At 42.9% G+C, this 23,017-nt stretch overlaps 1 protein-coding gene across 1 annotated transcript; it reads right to left on the bottom strand.

The window, feature by feature from the left end:
- Positions 1 to 34: 34 nt before the first annotated feature.
- Positions 35 to 17,600, bottom strand: Nrsn1 (neurensin 1). Its single transcript, NM_001106109.2, is given in 4 exon segments — positions 35 to 1,016; positions 9,869 to 10,068; positions 15,637 to 15,705; positions 17,472 to 17,600. Coding segments are annotated over 2 exon segments (591 nt in total). The 5' UTR covers positions 10,061 to 10,068; positions 15,637 to 15,705; positions 17,472 to 17,600; the 3' UTR covers positions 35 to 617.
- Positions 17,601 to 23,017: the final 5,417 nt, after the last annotated feature.

Raw genomic sequence — 23,017 nt, 5'->3', positions numbered from 1 at the left:
GAATATATACTCCCAGTATCATTGTTGATGTTGCTTTTACCAAGATTCCAAAATTGGCAATTTTACTTAAGTGAAAAGGAACAACATCTGGAGGAAACAAAATGATTTACATGGAACAATGATAAATTCTTGTTCACTTTTAGGACTTTTATGCTAAGATAGAGTTAAAACTCTAACATCTGGATGAAAAGCAGGAGACAGAGATTCTAGGAACATGTAATGATGATATCATACACAGAGATAGGCATGGAAGACAGCACCACACGGAAGGACCAGAAAAACCTATTATTAGAGAATGAAGTGGATCACGTTGATGACTGGTAGGCTGGTCTATACTACTCAGTGCTTTCAAGTAACAGAAAATAACACAACATTGATACACCAGAGAGACTAGTTCATGAAGGGCTGGCGGAACCCACTAGAAGTGGGCATGAACTGACAAATAACATCCACTGTCACCTGAATTGCACGTAAGCCTGCATGACACCTTGTCCAGCCCCACACAACTCTAGGGATAGGTCACTGCCAAATGCATGTTACCTCAAAAACTGACTGGCTACCTTTTTTAATGATGATGTGTGTGAATCAGAGATGGGAGGCCTGAGGTGGCAAATATTTCAGGTGGCTGTTAGAGGCTGCACATTCTGAACTCTGGACAAAGTGACAGGGATCTTGGTGTCCCCAGGGCCTGGAGTTTTAGTGATGGGTTGGGTATGGGCTTTAATGTCTGCAATTCTCTCTTTAAACTTCTGTTGAAGGAACTTTTCTTCTTTGGAATAGCTCTTGGCAAACACAGACATCAGTAGGCACCCTGCCATGGATGTGCCCCCAATGCAGAAGAGCACAGCCCCGACTAGCTTGCATGTGTCCAGGGCGCCGTTGTACTGCACAGCATGTGTGTCCACCACCATGAAATCGGCTTCACCAAAAGCTTCGATTTTGGGGGGCACAAGAAAGCCCACTGCCAGGACAGTTAGTCCGAGAATCACAAAGACAGTGCCTGAGATGAGTCCGACCTAGAGAGAGACAAGGATAGAGGCAGGAGAAAGTGAGCAGCTGAACCCTTCTGCTTCCCCTCAGCCACAGTGCCCATTTCTCCAGAATGCAGGGTATAACTAGCCACCTTCGATCTGCATGAAAACTGACTTAATCTTATATCTAATCTAGACTGCTGGAGCAACCAGATCTTGGGGTAGAGAATTTAGCGTTTGAATACAAGCAGCACCAGACCAACCCCTATAGTTTCCTACTACTACTTGTACAAGCTGAAGGAACCTGCCTTTGTTCACATGCCTCACTTGGTGTTGAGGAAGAGAGAAACTTCCCTGATGCCCAGAGCTGGCCTCAATCTCAATCAGAGGCGGCCATCTTACAGTGTGCTATGTCAGCACAACACATCTCATAGAGTGTCAATGCAGACAAGCTCAACCTGTGGCCATGCAGGAAGAAGACAAGACCAAGGTGTTTCATGATCTGGTCATAGCTTTTACAAAACAGGGTCACCCTGTAGGCTTCTCTTTCTGGCCAATAGGCCGATCTGTTACTCCTTTTTTTTTTTTTTCTTTTACCATGGCTGTCGTCTTATTGTAATCTTCTTTCTGGTTGTTCCTTTAGTCTCTCCCAGAATCCCCTAACCAAAGCTACATCCTATAATTCATTCTTTCTTACTCCCTCATTCTATGCTCCTGTGAGGTCATTATCTTCATCGCAATGTGTAACAAACCTAGCACCCTTGGCAGACAGATGTGGTCCTGGTGTCTGAGGCTTGAGAACCCTGACAATCCTCACAGATGTTGATGCCTTCTGAAAATAAGCCAGGAAGGCTCCATAGCCACCAGTTAAAGATGTGGGGTCTGCAGAGGGTCAGTCACTGGCTAAAACTAGACCCATCATAGAGACAGGGCCTGGAAACCACACAGATGACCCTGGACCAGTGCTCTGTTTCTTTCCACATGTAGCTAAGTGAATGGGATTTGTTCAGACGCCAACATGTTAGAGCACACAAGGAAGATAAATGTCTCAAGTCAGGATCTCCTTAAATGCAGCACCGCTGTGTTAGGCTCACTTATGTAACCAAATGCCTGGCTAAAGAAACTCATGAGAGGAAGGATTTGTTTGGGCTCAAGGGGATATGGTTTAGCATAGTGGGGAAGGCATGTCTGGGTCAACTCCATGGCTGTGAAAGCACAAAGACATGGCTTGCTCACAATGGCTTCAGGATGCAGAGGAAGGGTGGTCGGTCAGTGGATGTGACAGCTAATCTTGGTTGTCAACCCAACTACAGCTGGAATCAACTGAAACTCCAACATCTGGGCAAGCCTGTCAGGAGCTCTTGTTGGGATGGATCATTTGAGGTGGGAAGACCCACAGACCTCCTGGAGTCGGTGCACATGAACAGATGTGGACAGAGGAAGCACTCCCTTTGTTGCCTGGTTGCTCTCACTCTTGCTGGCAAGTTCATGCATCCTACTGCTGAGGCATTCATTCACTGTTATTGGAGTCTATTTGGGATTCCAATGTAGACTGAACATCAGCAGTTCTCTAGGAATCCTCTGGGGACTCCAGCACCAGATTCAGACTACTGAGGCACCCAGCCTCATGGACTGAAGAACTACTGAATTAGCCTGTTGGTTAGGAGATGGCCATGCTTGGACTATCCCAATTATAGCTTGTAAGCCTCTCTCCCCCTCTCCCTCTCTCTCTCTCTCTCTCTCTCTCTCTCTCTCTCTCTCTCTCTCCACACACACACACACACACACACACACACACACACACACACACACACACACACACATTCATTCTATCAGTTCTGCCCTTTAGAGAACCCTTATGATACTGTTGGCATTCTCTCTTTTCCATTTACAGTCATTCTAGATGTGCCATGCAGTGATGTGAGCCCACACATGAGGGGTAGGTGGACGCCCCTTGGGCTGTCATCCCGCAGCTTGTACTGGAATCATAGAAGCAAAGTTATTTGAATGTTGGTATCACCATTTCTTTTTACTTATAGAATGACAAATGACTGTAATATCTACATTATGACATTGGCTAGTAACAAACTCTGATGAGCAGCTATTATGATGTGGAAAAAAAACCCTTTGGTTAACAGCATTAAAACAGTTACTTAGCATTTGGAATAAAGAGTAGTTAACATTGGAATAAGGATTAACTTTCAATTTTTTAAATGTCTTTTTTTATTTCTTCCCATTCCTAATTGCTTTAAGTTTGAGTAACAAGGTTAGAAAAATAAGCAAATATATAGTCCTACTTAATCTTGGAATTTAAGGGAGGCGGTGAATTGATTGGGTGTTTAGCATCAGTGTGGCCCAGGCACCATGCTAGATGCAGTGTATTTAATATAGCTGCTTAAGAAATAGAAATTTTCATAGCCAATGTCAGAAGCTGTAGCCTATGGGGTTGAAGAAATGCATTCCAGGCTTCTGTAGTTAATATAATTTGGATCAACGTGAGCCCTGGTTTTCTTATGCCCACAATACTCTGCCAATTACTATTTTGCATATTTCCTGCCTATTTATTTTAATGTCTAAAGAGTTTTATTCACCATAGATGGACACATTTCCTTTAATATGATACAATTAAGAAACTAAAAAAAACCCCAAAATATGTCATTGTGAGACTATATACAAGCAGAGAAGCTATTCTGGGTAAGATGCAAGCGACAGGGGAAAAATTGGATTGCAAAATCATATTTTGTATTGCTAAAAATGATGGTAAGTAATTCACCTTAGAGACTAGCCATTATTTATAACTCTTCAAAAATGACTCACATTGGAAAATTCTGAAAGCATAAACTAAATTAACTTAAATATCCATGGTGACTAGCTTCCCATGACACTAAATTACCTCCTTCCTCAGATACTGAAGCTCAGACACGGGGTGGGATAGAGCTGTGTCAGTCTTAGTTTTACAGTTCCTGCAGAGCTTAGGAGGCAGGAGACTTGCCTTTTCTGCCTCTCCTCTTCAGAGTTCATACTGAATCCTGACTCTGAAGTCATTCTTGACTGGCAAATTCCAGCCTCCAGCCTACTGAAAGTGGACCCCGGTGACCTCAGCATGGCCTTCTTAGCTGAGCAGCACACAAGACAAAATTTACTCTTAGACTATCACTCACAAGCTAACTGCTAAATATGACTTCCATATGGAGGAAGTTCTGTTCTCTAAGTACCTCATGCTAACAGCTTACACTATTGGAGCATCCATGGTGGAAGTTCTGATCTTTGGCCAGGCAGAGGCTCCTTCCTACCTCATACCTATTAGGGTATCAGAGGAGGGAAGCGGAGACAATCATCATTGGCTATCTGCAATCAATGCAAATGTCTTGTAACCCCTAAACAGTGTGACCCAGAGGGGAACTACAAACATGTTAAGACATCAGGAAACAGTTTGCCACCATAGGCATGAAGGAATAGTGAATGAATCATGATGAAACTGCTTCTTATATTCCCATACAACCACCAAGGGGAGGGTAGGTGGACTGTATAGACTGATGCCAATATCATGTTGGAATATTGGAAGGAATTAAAACTGGGAATGAGTCTATCAGGCAACATGTGAACAGTATCCAAACATAGTTGTGAGTTGAAGCAGGCAGTCTTAGGTCTAAGAGAAAAATCAGTAAAAAAAGCACAACCCCACAAGGGTCATTTGGGGGTCTAAGAGAGCACTGAAGTTTTACTCAGTGTCATGTGTGTGGGAGGCTAGAATGCTTCTGGAGAGGTTCCATTCAGGTCCCATGAGCATCCTCAGGTTATGGGGTGGGACCAGTCTTGGCAGTGAGTTTGAAGGACCTCACTGGGTGTTGGTGAACTTCCACAGCAGCATCAAGGCCAGAGTCTAGGCTGTGACTCCCCATGCCTACCTGAGCTCTGCAGAGCATTCGTGAAACCCATCCTCTGCTGTGGCAAGGGAGAGTTGGCTAGAGAGGCAACCTTGGGTTCCAGAAATCAGCCAAAAAATTGCTGTTATTTCGACCAACATTTCCTTCCTTGTTTCCCAATGTGCTGGTGAAGTCTGAATTCACAGTGTGTGCCAAGCTGGAAGGCAGAGCCAGCAGCCAGCCTCTGTAGCACAGCTGCTTTGGCACAGAGGAGGCAATAATGACTACTGGAGGCCAGAAGCAGCTAGGCATGGAGTGTAGGGGAGAAGGCTGGATGGAGCTGGGTTTGAAGGAGCCGTCTGGGATTGAGATCATTCAAAGCTCATGGGGAGTAAGAATTGGATTTTGATCCTTTTCTTTCTCTGAGGACTGCTGTAGCTTTCTCTGTAAGCCCTGAGCTCTGAGTAGTGGAAGGTCTCTGCCCCTGCCCATGACAGCAGCAGGGTCTTGCTCATTGATACCTCCCCCCTCCAACCTCTCCCTAATTCCCCAACCCCCGCCCTCCGATTCTGAGCTCTACCAAGTGAAGCATGATGCAAAACTGGTTTAGCTGCTTTCTTCAGGCTTGACTCCACCTAGTATGCATTACCCTTCATCAGAGTAATGAACTTACCCATCAGGCCTTGTACTTCACAGAAATTGTCTCCTCTAGCACACAGACAAATGTAATAGCTTCCAAATTCAATAATTATTTTAGCTTCCACTTCTTGTGGTCACTCCTGACCTTGACATCTGATCTTAGTCCTATGATGCCTGAAAACTGTTTTCTCCTAATTATTAAAGTTTCTGAGTCACAAAGATTATCATATACATTAAAAATATGTATTCATTCCAGTTTGTGAGATACTCCTTAAATCTAAATACTATCTTTCCCCCCCATCATACTCTGTACACTATGAGGCTTTGGAGAAATTCCTACTGCATCCAAAGCCTTCTGTGAGCCTCTGAATGCATTTCCAACTCACTCTGACCTTCTCTGCAAACCTTCAAACCACCCTTGCTCCACTGCTTACTCTGTCTGGGTCCCTGCTATCTGCTATCCTCTTCCACTTCTCCACATTTGCAAGGCCCTTCTTTTTACCATGGTACCCTGCTCCTGCAGATGTTCAAGGAGTCTCCACTGGGAGCAACTTCTCCAGACTGCATCAGATAAACACTTTCTCCTGTTTTCCAAACTCTGTGTTCCCAATATGTACCGTAACCACTTTGATAGGAACAGTTTGATAGGAACTGCATTCTAATAACCTGTGTCTATATTACTTCCTCCACTGAACTGTAAATTGCTATATCTTATTCAGAGGGAAAAATGGATTCTGTTAGTCTATTGCACTTACCAGGTGGTCGAGGTTCTAGACATTACATGTGTAAGATAAAAGGGGGAAAACATTAAAGTCCTAATGGAGTTCATCATTTACTGTGGGTTCTTTATTTTCAATCTATAGTTGTAACAGCGTTTAATGAGTTTGCAGCTCCCAAACCACACAGCAGTGCTTTGGATGTGTGGTAGACAAGTAAGCTTTTGTGGAGTGAAAGGAGAGCACAGAGATAGGTGCCATATATAGACAAGCTGGGAGGGCAGAGTATGGATTCAAACCCAAGACCATGGGACTGCACTTTCTGTTTTCCTTAAGCCTGTCCGGTCTGCTCACGTCTCAGGAGTTCAAAGGTGGAATGCTAGCTAACAAGGCACTGTGAGCACAGCCCCAAGGGACAGAGTGGCTGCACTCTTGCAATTCCACAGTAGAGGGAAAGAGGTTGCAAGCAACTTGAACCCCTATTGCTGCGATTTGAAAAACCAAGGAAAAACATTAAAGAAGGTCTGACTGGGCCATGTGTGCAATGGAAGCCTTTTCTGTATTATTACAAAGTTCTTCTAGAGAACACTTCCACTCAGCCTGTTTTGGAAGTTCCCCAGAATGGCCAGCTTCTGTCACGGGTAGAGCTAATGTCACCAAGACAGACTCCTTAGGCTATGTTGGCTGGTGTTAGGCGTCTATGTGAAGGCAGCCTCAAAGAAACTTCAGTCTATGTTTCTCTAACACAGGCCTAACACAACAGGAAACAAAGATTTGGTCTTTACACGTGTAACATAGAAATGAAAAATATAAAATATTAAAATTTTAATATTAATATTAAACGGAGCTGGTCATTTACTGTGAGTTCTTTGTTTTCAATTCACAGTTGTATGTTATTAATGGATTTGCAGTCTGCCAAGTCACACAGCCAGTGCTTTGGATGTACACAAGTGCTTAAGTATTACTTATGTCAATGACATTTAAAGATAATGGCAAGATAAACACATTCCACTCATTCCACTCAGCTGTACACACACACACACACACACACACACACACACACACACACACACACACGGAGAGAAAGAAAGGAGGGAGGAGGAGGGGAGGTGAGAAGGAAGGAGAGAGTGGAGGGAAAGACCTCAGAGAGGAGGGAGGCAATCGCCTGTACAAGGTATACTTGGCTCAACTATGCACTTACTGATCCAGGCCAATAAGGATTCATCTGAGCTGAGATTTCTACAGAACAAGAATTCTGACTTGTCTAACTCTAATACAGATTCTGTGACAACAGAATGATTTTGAATTAACACAAGGCTCGAGTCATCCACACTAACAACTATGTTATCCAGTATGTAATTCACTAGATTTCTAGTTCATTTCCACTTCAGAACTTAGTATTCTAATTGGCATGAAGCAATGGATGCTAACACACCCATATCTTATTGAAGGTACAGTAGCCATTGTCTTAAGCACTTTCTAAACACTGTGAGTCTCACATTATTTACCTGGGAAGTGAAGTGACACTACCCAAAGTGACAGAACTAAAACACAGAGCATGGGTTTGCATTCATATGGCCTGAGATGGGAATCTACACTCATACTCACTAGGTAGAACTGCCTCTTGCTACACTGTATTAATAGTGCATTTTGGTTTATGTCAATATCTGGGTAAAAATGGCGTGCTCTTTCAGAATAAGCACAGAATCTTGGAGATGGAGGAGACCCCAGGTATGCTCTGAGGGTGAATCTTTTCACTGTCCTTCCCTGAAATTCTCTCCTTTTCTTAAGCACTGGCACATTCCAGTACCCTTTTCTCTCTGTGTCCATTGTCTTTGCCCAGACTGTCCTGACTGGGACCTTCTGTACATTCTGTGAGTGACCTCAAACTCATGAGCTGGGATAATAAGTTGATATGGCCACTAGAGGTCTATCTATATTGGTGTAATAGTTCTCTTCAGTGAGCCAAAGTCACACTGAGTTTCCACCGTCCCGTGCCTCTGCTAGAAATCTTCATCTAAGCAATCGCTGTGCCATCCAGGACACAACGCTCAGGCCGAGGTCTGAGGCCTTGCTTGACGGCTTCTTTTCATTAGCGCATTTTGACAGCCTGGCCATTGCACTTGCTGCTATGCTGGACTGTTCCAAGCCATCATTGACACCTTCCTAATCTGACCTTACACTGTCTCTTGCCTTGGTACTTTAACTGTTTCTGAACTTACCTAGCTGTATTTGCCCTCCAATGGTTATTTTCTGCTCAGTAGCCAGAAAGACAATGAAAATACGAGTTACTCTGACTTCTTCAGATGGATTTCCCTGTTTCTTGAGATAAAGGCCTATGTCTTCACTATTGTCTATGAGACTTCATAGACACCATATGTGCTCTTATTTTCCTGAATTTGTTGTGTTCCCCATTCTAACTCTTGCTTCCAGACTGGACATCTTCCCTCTTCCATGGATTTTGGGATTGCTGTGTTCCCAGTGCTGGATGACTCTGAGCCTGAGAACGTTCTGGTCTGCTCCACCCGCCTTGCTGTGTTTCCATGTCTTCTGCTTACCTTTATCCATCCCTGCAACTCAATCTTCCTCATCTTCCTCCTCTTACTGTACCTCTGTGCCCATCTACACAACCTTCTTCTTATGTGTGTGGCTGTTGCCACTTGACATGTTGTTAGGGACTTTATGTGGGCACACCAGCCCTAATCTCTCTCTTCTTCCTGACTATGGATGCTTGGGACTAACTGCTTTGGGGCCCTGGGGTAGGGAATCCTTTATTTCCTGTTTATCATTTCTAGCACTTCAGCCCAATCATTATACAGATGGAGTCAGTGCTAAGTATCTCTTAGAGACACCGCATGCATTTCCTAATGAGGCACCTCAGAGAGACTCAGAGATCCCCTATATGGTGATGACAGAGCTGGTGTTAGGACTTCAGGGCCGTGTTTCAGAATCAGTGTTTGCTCAACACCATCGTTTCTTTCTAGTTATTGTTACAAGGGGTTAACTGATACCAAGTTAGTTCCTTCTCTCCTCACTGTGATAAGACACTTGGAAGAAGCGAATGAAGGAGTGGGGGTTACCGTGGGACCCAGGGGAATATAATTCACCATGGCTGGGGAAGGAAGGCTTGGCTCCTGACTGTAGTGGCAGGGGCTTGCTCCATTTGCTCAATCAGGAAGCACAGGGCAGATAGGAAGCCAGGATATCTCAAGTCCCAGTCTCCAGGGACCCACTTAGTCCAGCTGGTCTCCATCTCCTAAACATTTTTGCCATCTCCCAAACCAGCCAGAGGCTGGGAACCAAATGTTCAAACACAGGTGCCAGTGGGGGACTTTACACATTTAAACTACAACAGATAGCTATTCAGACTGTAAGGGAGGCTAAAGGAACCCAGTGCTCTGCTTCTGAGTCCTTCACAGTTAATCACTGAACTGGCAAGTTAAAACCCAGCAAGACTACTAATTACCTGACCTTTGAACCTACTCCTGTTTAACCAGCTTATCAAGTAATAATGTTGCATTTAGAGGCTTTCTTTGACCCCAAACTTATAATCTCCTTTCCAAGGGAGTAGTAATGCATTTAATGTCACTGATATTGAGGCACACAATCTCAGTTCTCTGTAGCTCTGGTATTTTCCACATCCTATATATATATATTTCAATTGCTGGTTCCTTACCTTCCAGAATACTGAGCTCCACCTGTTAGGCGATCTCTGGATCTGGAAATCATCCTCATACTCCCAGATAGAGGCAGTGCAGTCCTCATAAAACTGATGCAGGTAAGACCGAACTCCATAGCGCCGCTGGTACCCACCCTCAGTGTCAGCCTGGGCTTGCCTGGACCCACAGGTGTTGCTGCAGGAAGTCATCTTCCTAGCTGGAAAGGGAGCATCCACATCGATCAGTCCCATGGGGTTAGTTCTTGGACCTCAGGCTCAAAAGGCATATTAAATGCAAGAGTAATTCCAGGCCAACCTATTCAAACAATTCTCTTTTTTCAGTGAAGAAGCACCTTCAAAGATTCACTTACCTTAACATCTGCCCTTCTCTTCTGTTGAGTAAAAGCACCTCCAGTGTGCAATGGCTAGAATTGGCTCTCCCAAAACAAAGGAGATACACCAGCCTCAGTCACTTAAATTATATAAAATATGAGCCCAAGGCACATAAGAAGTGGCAATAAAGGAGCTATGACACCAGACCTTTAATGTAAGACATTTGTGGGCACTCACTGGCCATGGACAGAATCTGTCTCTGTTCATCCTGGAGTTTTAACCACATTCCTTTCCAGAATGTATACGGCATTCCTCTTAGCACTTTCCAGAGCTCATGTAACATCTGATGTTAACTAATTGCTAAGTCATATGGAAACTTCGTTAGAGAGCCGGGGAGCAACTTATATGGTTTATTAACCATAAGTGACTGCGCCATTAACTTACACCTCACTTGTTTTAGCCTCATGCATTTCATGGTTATTTGTAGATATGTCTGTGTGGGTGTGAAAATTTAATGCAGACAACAGACCACCCTTTTTTCCTATTTCCTTCCAAGTGTCTAGTATAAATAAGACGTAAGAAAAGTAAATAAAACTGAGCTGCGTAGGGAACTACCTTTGCAAGATGGAAATTTAAGATTGATTGTTCCAATTGTTACTCTTGGAGAGAGAAGTTTAAAAGGATTTGATTAATAATTTATGTTGTTTTTAAAATAAACTTTATTTAATGTGTTTGGGTGTTTTTTCTGCTCTTAAATGTTCGAATGCCTGGTACCAGCTAAGGGCAGAGAGGTGTTATCTCCTGGAGCTGGAGCTATAGGTAGTCATGAGCCACCGTGTGGGTGCTGTGACTTGAACTGAAGTCCTCTAGAAGAGCAGCCAGTGCTCTTAACCACTAAGCCCAATGTTTCTGTTTATTCTTTTTAGTAAGGAATTACTGAGGGGCTCATAGGTTTAGTGAGTGAGGGGCTTCTCAATTCTATGTTTTTGACTTTTCTGATCTCTGTATAAGCAGATAGGTATTTAGCTAGAAGTGGGAAATATTTGGTATTTTTCAGTTTCTTGTAGATTATTTTCTCACTAGAAAGATATTTCTCTAGGAAAGTCTTAGACTGTGCTATAATCTAGGCCAAGAAAGAGGCATTAAATGTTCTACTTGCTTATCCAGGAACCAGCTAGTAATGTCCACAGGACAAAACTGTTCCCTATAGTTCTGTCAGATTTCTTTGTGATTACTTAGTTTGTTTGGACAATGTGATGGTTATCTTGATTGCCAACTTCAAAGAATGTAGAATCACCAAGGGAACAAACTCCAAAAAATACCTGTGAAGGGTCTTCTAGATTCAGATCATTGAGGTGGGAAGAATTTCTGTAAAGGCTGGTAGTACTAATCCATGGCCTGAACAGAATAATGGGCTGAACACTGGCATTTATCTCTCCTTCCTGAACATGGATGTAATGTGTCCAGATGCCTCAAGTTCCTGCTGCCATGTTAGGCTATACCCCAGAGCAGTGAGCCAAAATAAGCTCTTACTTGCATAGGCTGCTTTTGTCAGTGTCTTATCCCAGCAACTCATAAAGTAACCAATACAGACAGGTAATGGTGAAAGTGAGACTAGTCCAATGGGAACAAAGCAAACTCATAAGAGCATCCCTGCATAAATACTCTGGCCACAGATGGGTTTGGTTAGAAAATATAATCAAATTTGAGAAAGTTTACTCTTGGTGTCAGAAGGATGGCACAGCAGAGGGAATCCTGTCCACTTGCCTCATCTTTCTATATGCTGGCCAGTATTACATTTGACCCCTATGCAATATTTTGGTTCAAGAACAACTAACTCTAAGAAAAAAATGTTCTGAAGAACATGTCAGGAGAGGTAAAGAAAGGTAAACATTTCAAAAGAGAACTTTTAGACATTCAGAGGGGTTTGACTTCATAACTCACTGAGGCTTTAGAAAGCATTTTGTCTGTTTGCAGCAAAGCCTGAGGGATCAAAAGATTGGTACCTAACTCATATCTTAAGTGCTAGGATGACCTCTCCAGTACCTTCTATGTAATGCTTATACAATGAAAATGATTAGTAAGAGCCTATTACCAGTGACACACAAGTAGGATAATTTTAGAGTTGCCTTCTTTGAAGACATTCTAATAAAACTTTTTTTTTTAGTCAACTGGAAATTGGGTTGGTATTACTAACTCTGCTTTGTCATTGAGGAAACTGAGGTATAGAAAAATCATCTTGGTAAAGGTTACACTGTGAGTCAGGGAGGAGACAAAAGATGACAGTTACTACAATATGCAGAGCTTGGTCTGAATCAGAGGCTTGTGTAGTCAGAATCAGCTCACCTAGATGGTTTATATAATCTACAAATCTGCAGCGCATCAGAGTCTTCAACATGAAGAAAGATACAGGATACAGGAGGAATGAAAATGCCCTTTATAGCAACAAGAGGAACTACTTTACTTGGTCGCTGGACTTCCCAGTCGTAAGACTCAGCTCTGCTGAGCAGGTCCCTGAAACTCACTGTATTCATTCTCTACCCAGCTCACTTCCAGCATACTTTGTGATACCCTTTCATTAAACTTTGCTAATAACAAAACAGAACAAAAATCCAATATGAGAGGAAGAACAAAGGGCAGAAGGACAGGGTGCCCTGAAGTGAACACTGTGACCCTGAGCTGGCGTTCCTCTTTAAACTGGACAGTTAGTGATGTTGATGTGTTCGTTCCCAAGGAGAAATCTTGCTGACTCTTACTTCATCTTCCAAGGGCACAAGGCATGAACAAGAAGAGCCTGGCCTGTGTCATGTTAGCCACATAGAGCAGAGAATGGACTCAGGCACTTGTTTCTGGTCACGACCCCACTCGCAAGCTTATTAACTTCTCAGGGCTGTGGTTTCATTATCCTCCCAGTAAGAAGGTTGTAGTGGACTAAGGTTTATGTCTTCCAGGTGTGTTTTTCTAGGAGTTTTTGGCTACACAACTTCAGAATGAGATGTTTACTTTTTGTTGGGTATACAACTGAGCTTATTGATTTCTACCTCCTCACGGACTGTCAGTCACAGACATGTCCTTAATTGCAGTGTGTATGAAGTTTAGCTTAAGGTGAGTGTAAGCTGCTCCCTAGGTTATCTACTTGCATTAAACAGGTTGGGTGTTTGTAGATTGCTTTCTTAAACACCCCACTTCAGGGTCATGCATGTTGCCTTCAATAGTAGCACCTGGATGGGAGGAGGTGTCTGAGAAGATTCACATACCTCCTTCCAGATGCAAGTTAGGACTGATGTCTGGAAGACAATGATCACTTTGTAAGTGAGTTTTAAAATATACCATAGCAGATTGAGGGTATGGGGTCTAAGAACTTCATCAGAGCTATATAATTCAAAGAAGTTAGTAAGTCAGAAAACTAGCTGTCTCCATACAATGAATGTTATAATTATTTGGAATCTGTTGACTGACATCCTTGTTGTTAGACAAAGGATGCATGAAGTCATGCACAAAGCAATTTTAAAGCTGGTCAATTACTAAAATGATATGCAACTAACTAGGATGGAGACAGGAACACAAAGGTGGGCAAAGGCCTGTGAACTTGAATCAGAACTCCCTTATTGAATAAGACTTTGTTACCCTGTAATTAATATATATTGCAGCCACAAAACAGCTGCATCAATGTTATTTATGGTTATTAAGGGGTAGACCTAAGGGGGGGCCTACATTATTTAGAGAAAGCTTTAATATGCAGGAAGTAGAAGGCATAGAAGCAATAATGGAGCTTTCTAGAATTATATTAAATGACATACTATTGGTATATAACTTGTAAATATTCAAGTGAGGCTCCTGTATTATCTTTTGGGGTGAGGGGGCAGCAAGATCTCTAGTCCAGGATAGCATGGAATTAGCTGTCTGTGTGCATGAGACTAGCCCTGAACTTCTGATCTCTTGCCTCTATATCAGGAGTGCTGGTACGCACCATCATGCCTGGTTTGTGTAGGGCTGGTATCAGACCAGGGCCTTGTGCATGGGAGGCAAACATTCTACCAACTAGCTATACATCCAGTCTAGAATCCTGACAGAATCCAGACAGCATGCCATCTGTGTGGGTCTATTTGCTCACCTGTGAAGAGGGATTTGTTTGTATTTTCCCTGAGGGACCTTGTAGATACTGAAAAATGAGGACTTTTCACAGCTTTCTTCTTCCTATCACTGGTCCTTAATAAAATAGCCTTCATGTACAACATTTGCAGTAGGTGAGAGCACACATCTTGGCTAGACAGATCCCCATGGGCAATGCTGCGAGTACATGGATCAATGTACCATGGTATCAGTTGCTGAGAATTTTAATTTTGGGATAACATATGCAGTTATTTTTATTTTATTTTAAAAGTGCTCACAGTCATGGAAATAGAAATGTCTTTATGCCTCCTGCAGCTCTGAGGATATCACAGACACAACACTATTTATCTTCATGGTCTCCTTGAGAGAAAGGAAGCAGCAAATGCAGGCACATACTGGATGAGTGTTTTCCCATGGCTCTATGTGTGAGTCAGGGCCAGGCCCTGTTCTCTTTATTCACTTTGAAATAACTCTCAATTTTTCATACTGTTTCTCTCCCTCAAAATAATTCTGAGCTAATGAGAGTGACATTACCATTAGAATCACTTTCCACAGGGCTGGTGCTGCAAGGCACAAGGTATAGACACAGTCCATTGAGACCATTTATCCAGAACCAAACCCAAAAGGTCGCATCCCTTAAAAGGCTCTATGAGATTCACAGTGCACACAGGAAAGCATGAAAGCCTGCTAAGAGCCTTGCCACTTTGAAACTGAGCATTTTTGAATTATATCATGATCATAAAACTTGAATTGTGCTTCTACCAATGGATATTTTCTACCAACAGAGATATTTTGAATAATCAGAGAGATGGCAGTTTTGTGTAATGAGGTCTTTTTATACTCGCCAGTGCATGCAGTGCAGTCACTTTTATAATTTAGAAAATAGGAATAATAGGATATAGTTAATTTACTCATTATCAGCTGCCTGAATCTTCCAAGTGTTGACTATCCATCTCAACTTATCCACATATTTTTACATCTATCTGGCATTTTTCTATCTATTGATTATCCTCTACTAATTTTTCTACCCATCCATGTAATCTGTTATCTTTTATCCATCTACACATTATTTGTTTATCTGTATCATATATGTATCATCTCATCTGTTATCAATCTATCATCTTTCTTTTTATTTTCTACCTGTCATCTATCTATCTATCTATCTATCTATCTATCTATCTATCTATCTATCTATCATCTATCTATCAATCATCTATCTAATTTATCCATCCATATACATATATTAATATGGCATGCAAAGTTCAAAACCAAAATAAGCATTCTTCTCCTTTTAAGCTCTTCCTTATCTGCATTCACAGATAACAAAAGCTGACTCTTACCTTCAAAGTTCTCCTTGAACTCTGCCTGTTTATTCTTTGATCTTTCTTTTAGAAGCTCATTCTTCAATTCTATTTAAGAAAACAGAATAATAACTCTGTAGATATGGCCCAGAGCCAAATAAAAAATTTAAAAGCCACTTACAAAACCATTGACCAAGATCTTCTTGTGAAAGAGCAGTGTTGGATTTTCTTCAAATAAAAACAAAGAACAAAACCAAAGGAAAAAAAGCAAACAAAAGCAAACTCAAAAGTCTAACTTATGTTTTAAAACTTTCTAATGGCTTTTCATGATAATTTTTGGCATGACTGTAGTAACATAAACCCGAGGGTTTTGTGAGCCCTTGCACACCATATAGGTGCTGCTTTATCTTGATAGCATTGTTTTCCCAGGAAGTTGACAACACTAACTTGACTGCTCTGTTCATATCACACACATTCCATGTGAAGGATGATATCTGGTTTCCTAGACATATCATAACCGCTCTGCAAAACAAATGAGCTTTCCAATCCGGTGTCTTCTGAGAAGCTTACATGTATCACACCCTCAGCAAATCTCTTTGGACAATTTACTCATTGTGTTTAGTTTAACTTCCACATCCGTTCTCTTCCTATCATGATCAGTTTATTTTCCAGCTGCTCAAGAGAAGCAGGTGCCTGTGCAAAATTCAATTAAGAGACCTCTGCTAGCTACTGAGCTATTGCTTTCCTGCATTACTCCAGTCTTGTGAAATAAAACAAACAAACAAACACCAGACGGCCAGATCATCTAAAAGGCCACTAAAAATCCTGTTGATCAGATACCCGTTGCATTTGTAGGAGAAAGCAAAGGTTAGGAGGGGAGATAGGTGAGCCTAGAAAAGACATAATAAACTGCCTTCAATATTTCTATAGTCAGTCTACAACGAAGAATAAATATCTGTACTGTCTTCCAGATCCATTTCCTTGCTCCTGAAGTTTGGGTGGTATACAAGCCAACATTAGAGTCTAGGTATTGAATTAACAAAACAAATCAAGCCAGTTAATAGCTACTACCTCACTACCTTCTTCTGTCTCCTAGATTTCCCTCTTTGCCTCCCCTGGTTTCTGTCTTTGTCTCTCCCTGTCAGCAGTGTCCTTTCCTTTCCTTGTTGTGTTTGAAGAAACTGATGGTTTGGTCCTCTACCAAAGCACTGGTCTGTCTGGAGTCCTGGGAGCTCTCCAAGGTCCTGAAAACATTGGCGCCACAGAGCCAGGAACCAATTAAGTCTACACTAGCTGTTCCAACTACAGCTGGTTTGTGAGGTCACCAGCCTTGGTCTGACCTCCACCCTCGTGTCCCTACCCAATAACAAAACGAAGTAGGTTCTAAGATCTTACCAAAACATCTTTAGACATGGCTAAGGACTGGGGAGGACCAGTGGTGGTGATTCCGGTAGAGAACGAGTCAAATCAGCCTGGAAGAGAAATCTAAGACGCCTTGTAAACTCTAAATCTATCTGTTCCTTACTGAAAATACAACTTTTTTTGGTCTTACAGGAAGGAAACTCTTTAAGTTTTTAGCTGTACAACACCTAAATTCTTACATAACATAGACCACAATCCCCCAAAGCATGAAGTTGGTTGCTTCAAATTGCCACGTTTTGTGTATTTTAATGTGTGTGTGTGTGTGTGTGTGTGTGTGTGTGTGTTAATAAGGAGGGAGGAAGAGGGGAATCTGGGGTGGGGGGAGTGGGTAGGAGGGAGAGAAATTGATTGATAGAGGTTTGTTTGTGAGGAGGGCGGGAGGAAAGAGAACTGGAGGAGAATGAGGTGGAGAGGAAGACCCAGAACAACCCTCAGCCCTCCCGCTGCTTTACCTGTCCCTCCAATCCCCGACCCGTGGAGCAAGTGCAGCCGACCTAGCCGCAGATCTCTCGCTGGGGTCCCATCACCACCGCCACCACCACCGCCGCCGCTGCTGTCGCCACTCCCGCCTCTCCAAGCTCAGCTGCACGTGATTGACAGCTAGCGGCTCACGTGCTCGCGCAGCCCAGGCGCGCGCGGCTACGAGTAGGGGTCGGGGCCGCGCAGAGCAGGCGGGCAGCCTGTGGGAAGGGCTGACCTGGAGCACCGCCCCTTCCTGTGGTAGCTCCTTGTCCCCACCCTGGCCTTGCTGAGCGCCAGCTCGCTCACTGTTTACCTTACTTCCTGCTTTCTTCTCTGGCTCCAGCTGTATTCTGTCTCAAAGGGCTTTTGTTTTCCACCCAAGGATTAGGGATTGAACTCTGGGCCAAGAGCTAGCGCTTTACTACTGAGCCATATCTCCTCCCTTTTCCTATTTTAACTCTCAAAAGTTGTACAGGCTGGTCTTAAACCCACACAAGCCCAGACCGGCCTTGAACTTTTGATTTTCCACTTTAACCTCTCAAGTAGTTGGGATGACAAGCTGCACCACCAAATCCGTTTTTGTTTTTGTTTTGTCGTTTTTAAATAGATTTTTAAAAAAGTAAACAGAGCAAGAGATGGTAGTGCTTACCTTTAATCCCAGCACTTGAGAGGCAGAGGCAGGCAGATCTCTGTGAGTTTGAGACCAGCCTGGTCTACATGATGAGTTCCAGGACAGCCAGGGATACCTAGAGAGACCCTGTCTCAAATCAATTAATAATTAACAACCACCACCACAACAAAAACAATAATAAAAGTGAACAAAGAGGCAGGCATATTCAATGTTTGTTTCTTCTACTCTTCCTCAGAGGTCTGCGGAGGCCTCTTCTCTGTTTTCTGTCCTGTAAGAGGCAGGGAGTAAGCAGCTGGTTTGGACTGGCAGCTCAATGCCCAACAGCTAGAACCTTCTCTCTGCTACATCTCTGTATTTCAGCGCCTCGCTCTGCCCTTGACTCTGACATCAGGAAGTCTAAATATATGAGAGGAAGATAGATCAGAATAATGCATTAAATAATAGCATTTGAGAGATGAAAATGAATGCTTGAAGGCTATGGCACCAGAGAAATGACCTGTGAAAATGTGCATAGGAATGTACTCGGTAATATATAGTGACACTATATACTATATATTGCTACGTAGTAAGAGCTGTTTCAGAGACTCGATGCAGATTACTGGTGATACTTAATGAGAAAGTCAATGTACTATTAATGTTTGTATGCATATGCTGTGAATAATAATAATAATAATAATAATAATAATATGATACCATATTTACCCAATACCTAGTTAGGCTTTGCTTTGCTTACATTATGCATGTGTTCGTCATAATGTACAAAATCTTCACTGTCTGAAGTAGTCTTCTAGGAAGGTACTCTACCACCCCCATTCTCAGGTGAGAAGGCTAAGGTAAGAGATTTTTTATGTCTATACACGATGACACAAACTCGTAATTGCTTATACAGAGAAGTGGGCCTTATACATTCACGTGTTTGAACACATGAGCCCTCGCTGGGGTGGTGTTTACCAAGGTTGTAGGATTGTAGGACCTTTAAGAGGTGGAGCCTCCTTGGAGGAACTTGGTTAAGGCTTGAGGTTTATTTGTTTTGTTGTAGGTTTTGTTCTGTTTTGAGACAAGGTCTTAAGGTGACATTCTGGAACTCGGTATGCAGACCAGGCTGGCTTCAAACTCACAGAGATTCATCTGCCTTTGCACCAACCATATCCAGCTGAGGGTTTTATTTTTTAATACATTTTAAATTTTTTGGAAAGTTTCATATATTTATTCAGTGTTTATTGGTCATTTCTATCTACCACTACTGGTCCATCTCTCTAGTAACTTCCATTTTACCTTCCTCTCAACTTCATGTCTTTTTTGTTATGTCGTTATTACTAATAATTTGAGTAGTTTTTGCTACCCACAAACATGTAGGTGAGTGGCCATCCAGTGGATCATGTGCATCCTACCATAGGTCACATCTCTAAAACAGAGAGACATTTCCTCCCTCAGCGCTAATCAACTGCCAAGAGCCCCTCTCACAGGGATGGAGCCTGGAGCCCTTTCACCTGTTTGTGCTTGAATTTTGACTGGCTTTGTCTTGTGCAGAACTTTTGGAGGTAACCACAGCTGCCGTGGGGAGATGGCTGCAACACCCACATCATGTAGAGAAGCCAGCATCTCTTGGCTCTTCTTCCTGTCTGCTGGCCGTCTTCCATTCTCCATCCTCTTTCATGAAGACTTCTGAGCTTGGCATGGTAGGAGGTTGGAATGGATGAGCCGTCTATAGCCAAACACTCAGAATTATTTATACCTCCCAGCCCTCTGACAAGTTAGGAGTTATTTATACCACCCAGCCCTCTGACCAGTTATGAGTCTTTGAATTAATCACAACCCACTTCAAAAAGAAGTCTGTCGAGAGCATCAAACATCATCTCTCTGGGATTGAGGCTTCTGCCAACTGAGCTCAGGTCTTGGTGTTTTATAGCCCAGATCCACTTCCTGTCTGTTCTGCTTCTTGTTCTGTCATGATGTGGGAAGACGATCCAGGTGCATATGCCTGCCATGTGGAGCTGCCTGCCCTGTGCCTTCCCTGCTGTGGTAGACTGAGTTTCTTAAGCTGTAAACCAAAGCAAGACCTTTCTTGAAGTTGCCCTTTGAAAGATATCTGGTTACAGCATATGAACAATAATGAAGCTACCACAGGGAGGCAGGAGATGGACTGCCCTTTGCAAGGTGATTTCCTGTTTGGAGAGATCAACAGTATAGGTGTTATTTTGCTCATTTCCTTAGTTCCACAGAGGTTTCAGGGAAAAAGTCCAAGGAACAACTCTATTCTTGAAATAAAGAGCAGACCCACTAGAATCAGTGTTGAACGACTGTTTGGAGAGGACTACAGAGGGAGTGAATTATTGCTTCCTTTGTTCCGTTTGTTCAGACCTATATTGCCAGTGCTCTCTAGTGCTACTTAACGCCCAATTTCCTCCCTTTCCCAGTCAGCATAGGGAGCTCACCTCTCAGGACGTTAGAGATGCTGTGCACTGGCTTCCTTTCCTCGAATTCCCTATGAAGATCTGATGAGCACTTACTCTTAGAAGAAAGCACGGCTGTACATGTTTTCACAACCTCAAAGGTCCCTAAAATCAGCACATCTGTAAAACTCCAGCTCTGATGCACTCTTCTTCTGGACTTCTAGAATGGAGTTGGCTTTCTGCTTGTCTATATGACTGATGCTTGACAATTGCTCTGGTTTCCTTTGGATAGCATCCATTGGTTCAGAATGGTAGGCTCATCATAACTTAAAGCTGAATAATCTGAATTTTAAATTTCTTGTCTACTGCTTCCTACCTGTTCAACTTGGAGAATGAAGGTAAGGTGTCTTCTACCAGTGCAGCAGCCTTTGATGGTGCTTCATGGAGACTCATCAGGTCAAAGCTGTAGGTAGATGGATAAGGGATATGAAGTCACAATATGGCAGACCAACATTAAGATGTCCTTGATGTGTAAGGTTACTTTGTACCAGTTGTAGAGTATACTTGGTTGCTTTTCAAATATCAGTGAACAAAGATGATTACTCTGAGGAGCCTAAGGTTGATTTAGAGCATAACTCATCCGTTTCCCTGGCTTATACTGTATGGGATTTAACAGAGGACATGTTTATTAATTCATTATTCAGCAGGCATTTGTTGAGTATCTGCCATTTAGAGCTTAAAGGGCAAGATACAAGCAGAAGCATTATGAAAAGTCAGAGAGAAGAGAGGTCAGGAGAGGTTGTAGTTTCCTGGGCAGTTCTTCAGCAGGGAGGCTTGGAGCATAGCCTGGAGTTGCCTTTCTAGCTCTCATGGCTTTCCTTTCCTTTCATGACCTTTTTTATCTATGTCCATTTCTCATGGTAGTGGACACTTAGTATGGTTTATACATCTAACACTGTCTTAATGCACTGTCATGTGCTCACCATTTTTTGCCTTCCCTGCTGACAGCTGCTCATTCTTCAGTAGTTCTGTGACTACCACCAGTGCAAACAAGCGAGCCCACTGATCACACCCCCTCTGAGGCACACACATCTTGTACTTAAGAATGACTTTTCAATCTTTGTACCCTTCCATATTAGGTTTTTGAGCATCATAGAAAAAGGATTTTTGCCATGAACTTGCCTTTTATTCTACACATAATTAGTAAATGAATGACAAGGGTCCGGAGCTGGGTTTGACAGCCAGATGGATACAGAAGGCTAGCAATCTCAGGTATGAAAAACACAAGGTTTGCTGTGTGCCCTTCGGACTGAACTTTGTCCCTGGGATGCTGAGTCTGCAGGAGAAAGATGGGTAGTGACCCTGGAAGTGACCTGTTTTGATCTTCATCCAGCTGATAAGAGGCAGAGTCACCAGGCACTGGGCCCTTTGGTGCTGACCTTCTCTGCTGCTGTGCTCTGGTCAGACTCAACTGGCTAGGCTGTGCAGGCTGCCCAGGCTGAGGCCAGGATGCTCTGCTCTGGGGTTTGTGATTAGTATGCACTGCATGTTCTCAGAGAGAACAGATGTCTGCCTGCCCTCAACCCCCACTCGCTGCTTAATGATAATGGCCAGTTCTCAATGATCAAGAGCCAAGCTCCAATTTCACATTTCCTCAATTGTTATAGCTAAGAAATTCTGTGTATCCAGTCTTTGGTTTACAGGGGAGCCTTACCTTGTAGAAGATTATGTGGGATGTGCTGAAGGTATAGAAGACCAGTCTGATGGCACACTTAACCTTGATAGGTTAGCCTTGATCAGGCTGCAGAGTGCTGAAATACATACATTGTAAATCCATTGCTCTGTGTCTTTTCACAAGTTTCTCTTTAGAAGGGGGACTCATTAAAAGTGACCCAACCAGAACTTTTCCTATAACACAGTGAATTGGAAAGAAAACAGGGTGAGATCCTGAAAGTCACCTCAGGGTCTTAAAATTGTCATCTCTACTGTCTTTTTTGAGGAATGGTCTTAACTATAGTTCGGACTGATGTAGAACTCACTGCATAGCTCAGACTGGCCTTGCACTTAGCGCTTATGAAAACTTCCTGCCTTAGACTCTTGCCTTAGCACTGGGCAGCAAGGAGGGTCTTAAACAATACAGAGGAAAGATGCCAATAGTTTTATTTTGGTTACAGAACTGTAGTAACTGATTCTTGTGGTTACCTCAAGACCCTGCTGTGGCAGTCTGCACACACTGTATCTCTCTTCTGTTGCTTCACCATACTCAATCCCAAAATACATGCATGGCTCCTAGGCTCCCACAGATGTTGTTCACACCATGGTTTTACAGAGCCCACCTCATATGGCTCTGGAATGACAAGCTAGTTCCACATCAAGGGTTGTGATGGCTTATCTCCATTGTCATTCTGACTGGATTAGTAGCTACTTAGGAGACACACTTCTGGATGTGTCAGTGAAGGTGTTTTTCAGGCACCCTTTAACTGAGATGGGAATGTGCACTCTAAAGATGGGG

This window comes from Rattus norvegicus, chromosome 17 (assembly GCF_021556685.1).
Source record: "Rattus norvegicus strain SHRSP/BbbUtx chromosome 17, alternate assembly SHRSP_T2T, whole genome shotgun sequence".
NCBI classification, from domain to species: Eukaryota; Metazoa; Chordata; class Mammalia; order Rodentia; family Muridae; genus Rattus; species Rattus norvegicus.
The sequence above is the reverse complement of the archived record's forward strand: the minus strand, read 5'-3'. Positions and strand labels throughout refer to the sequence as shown.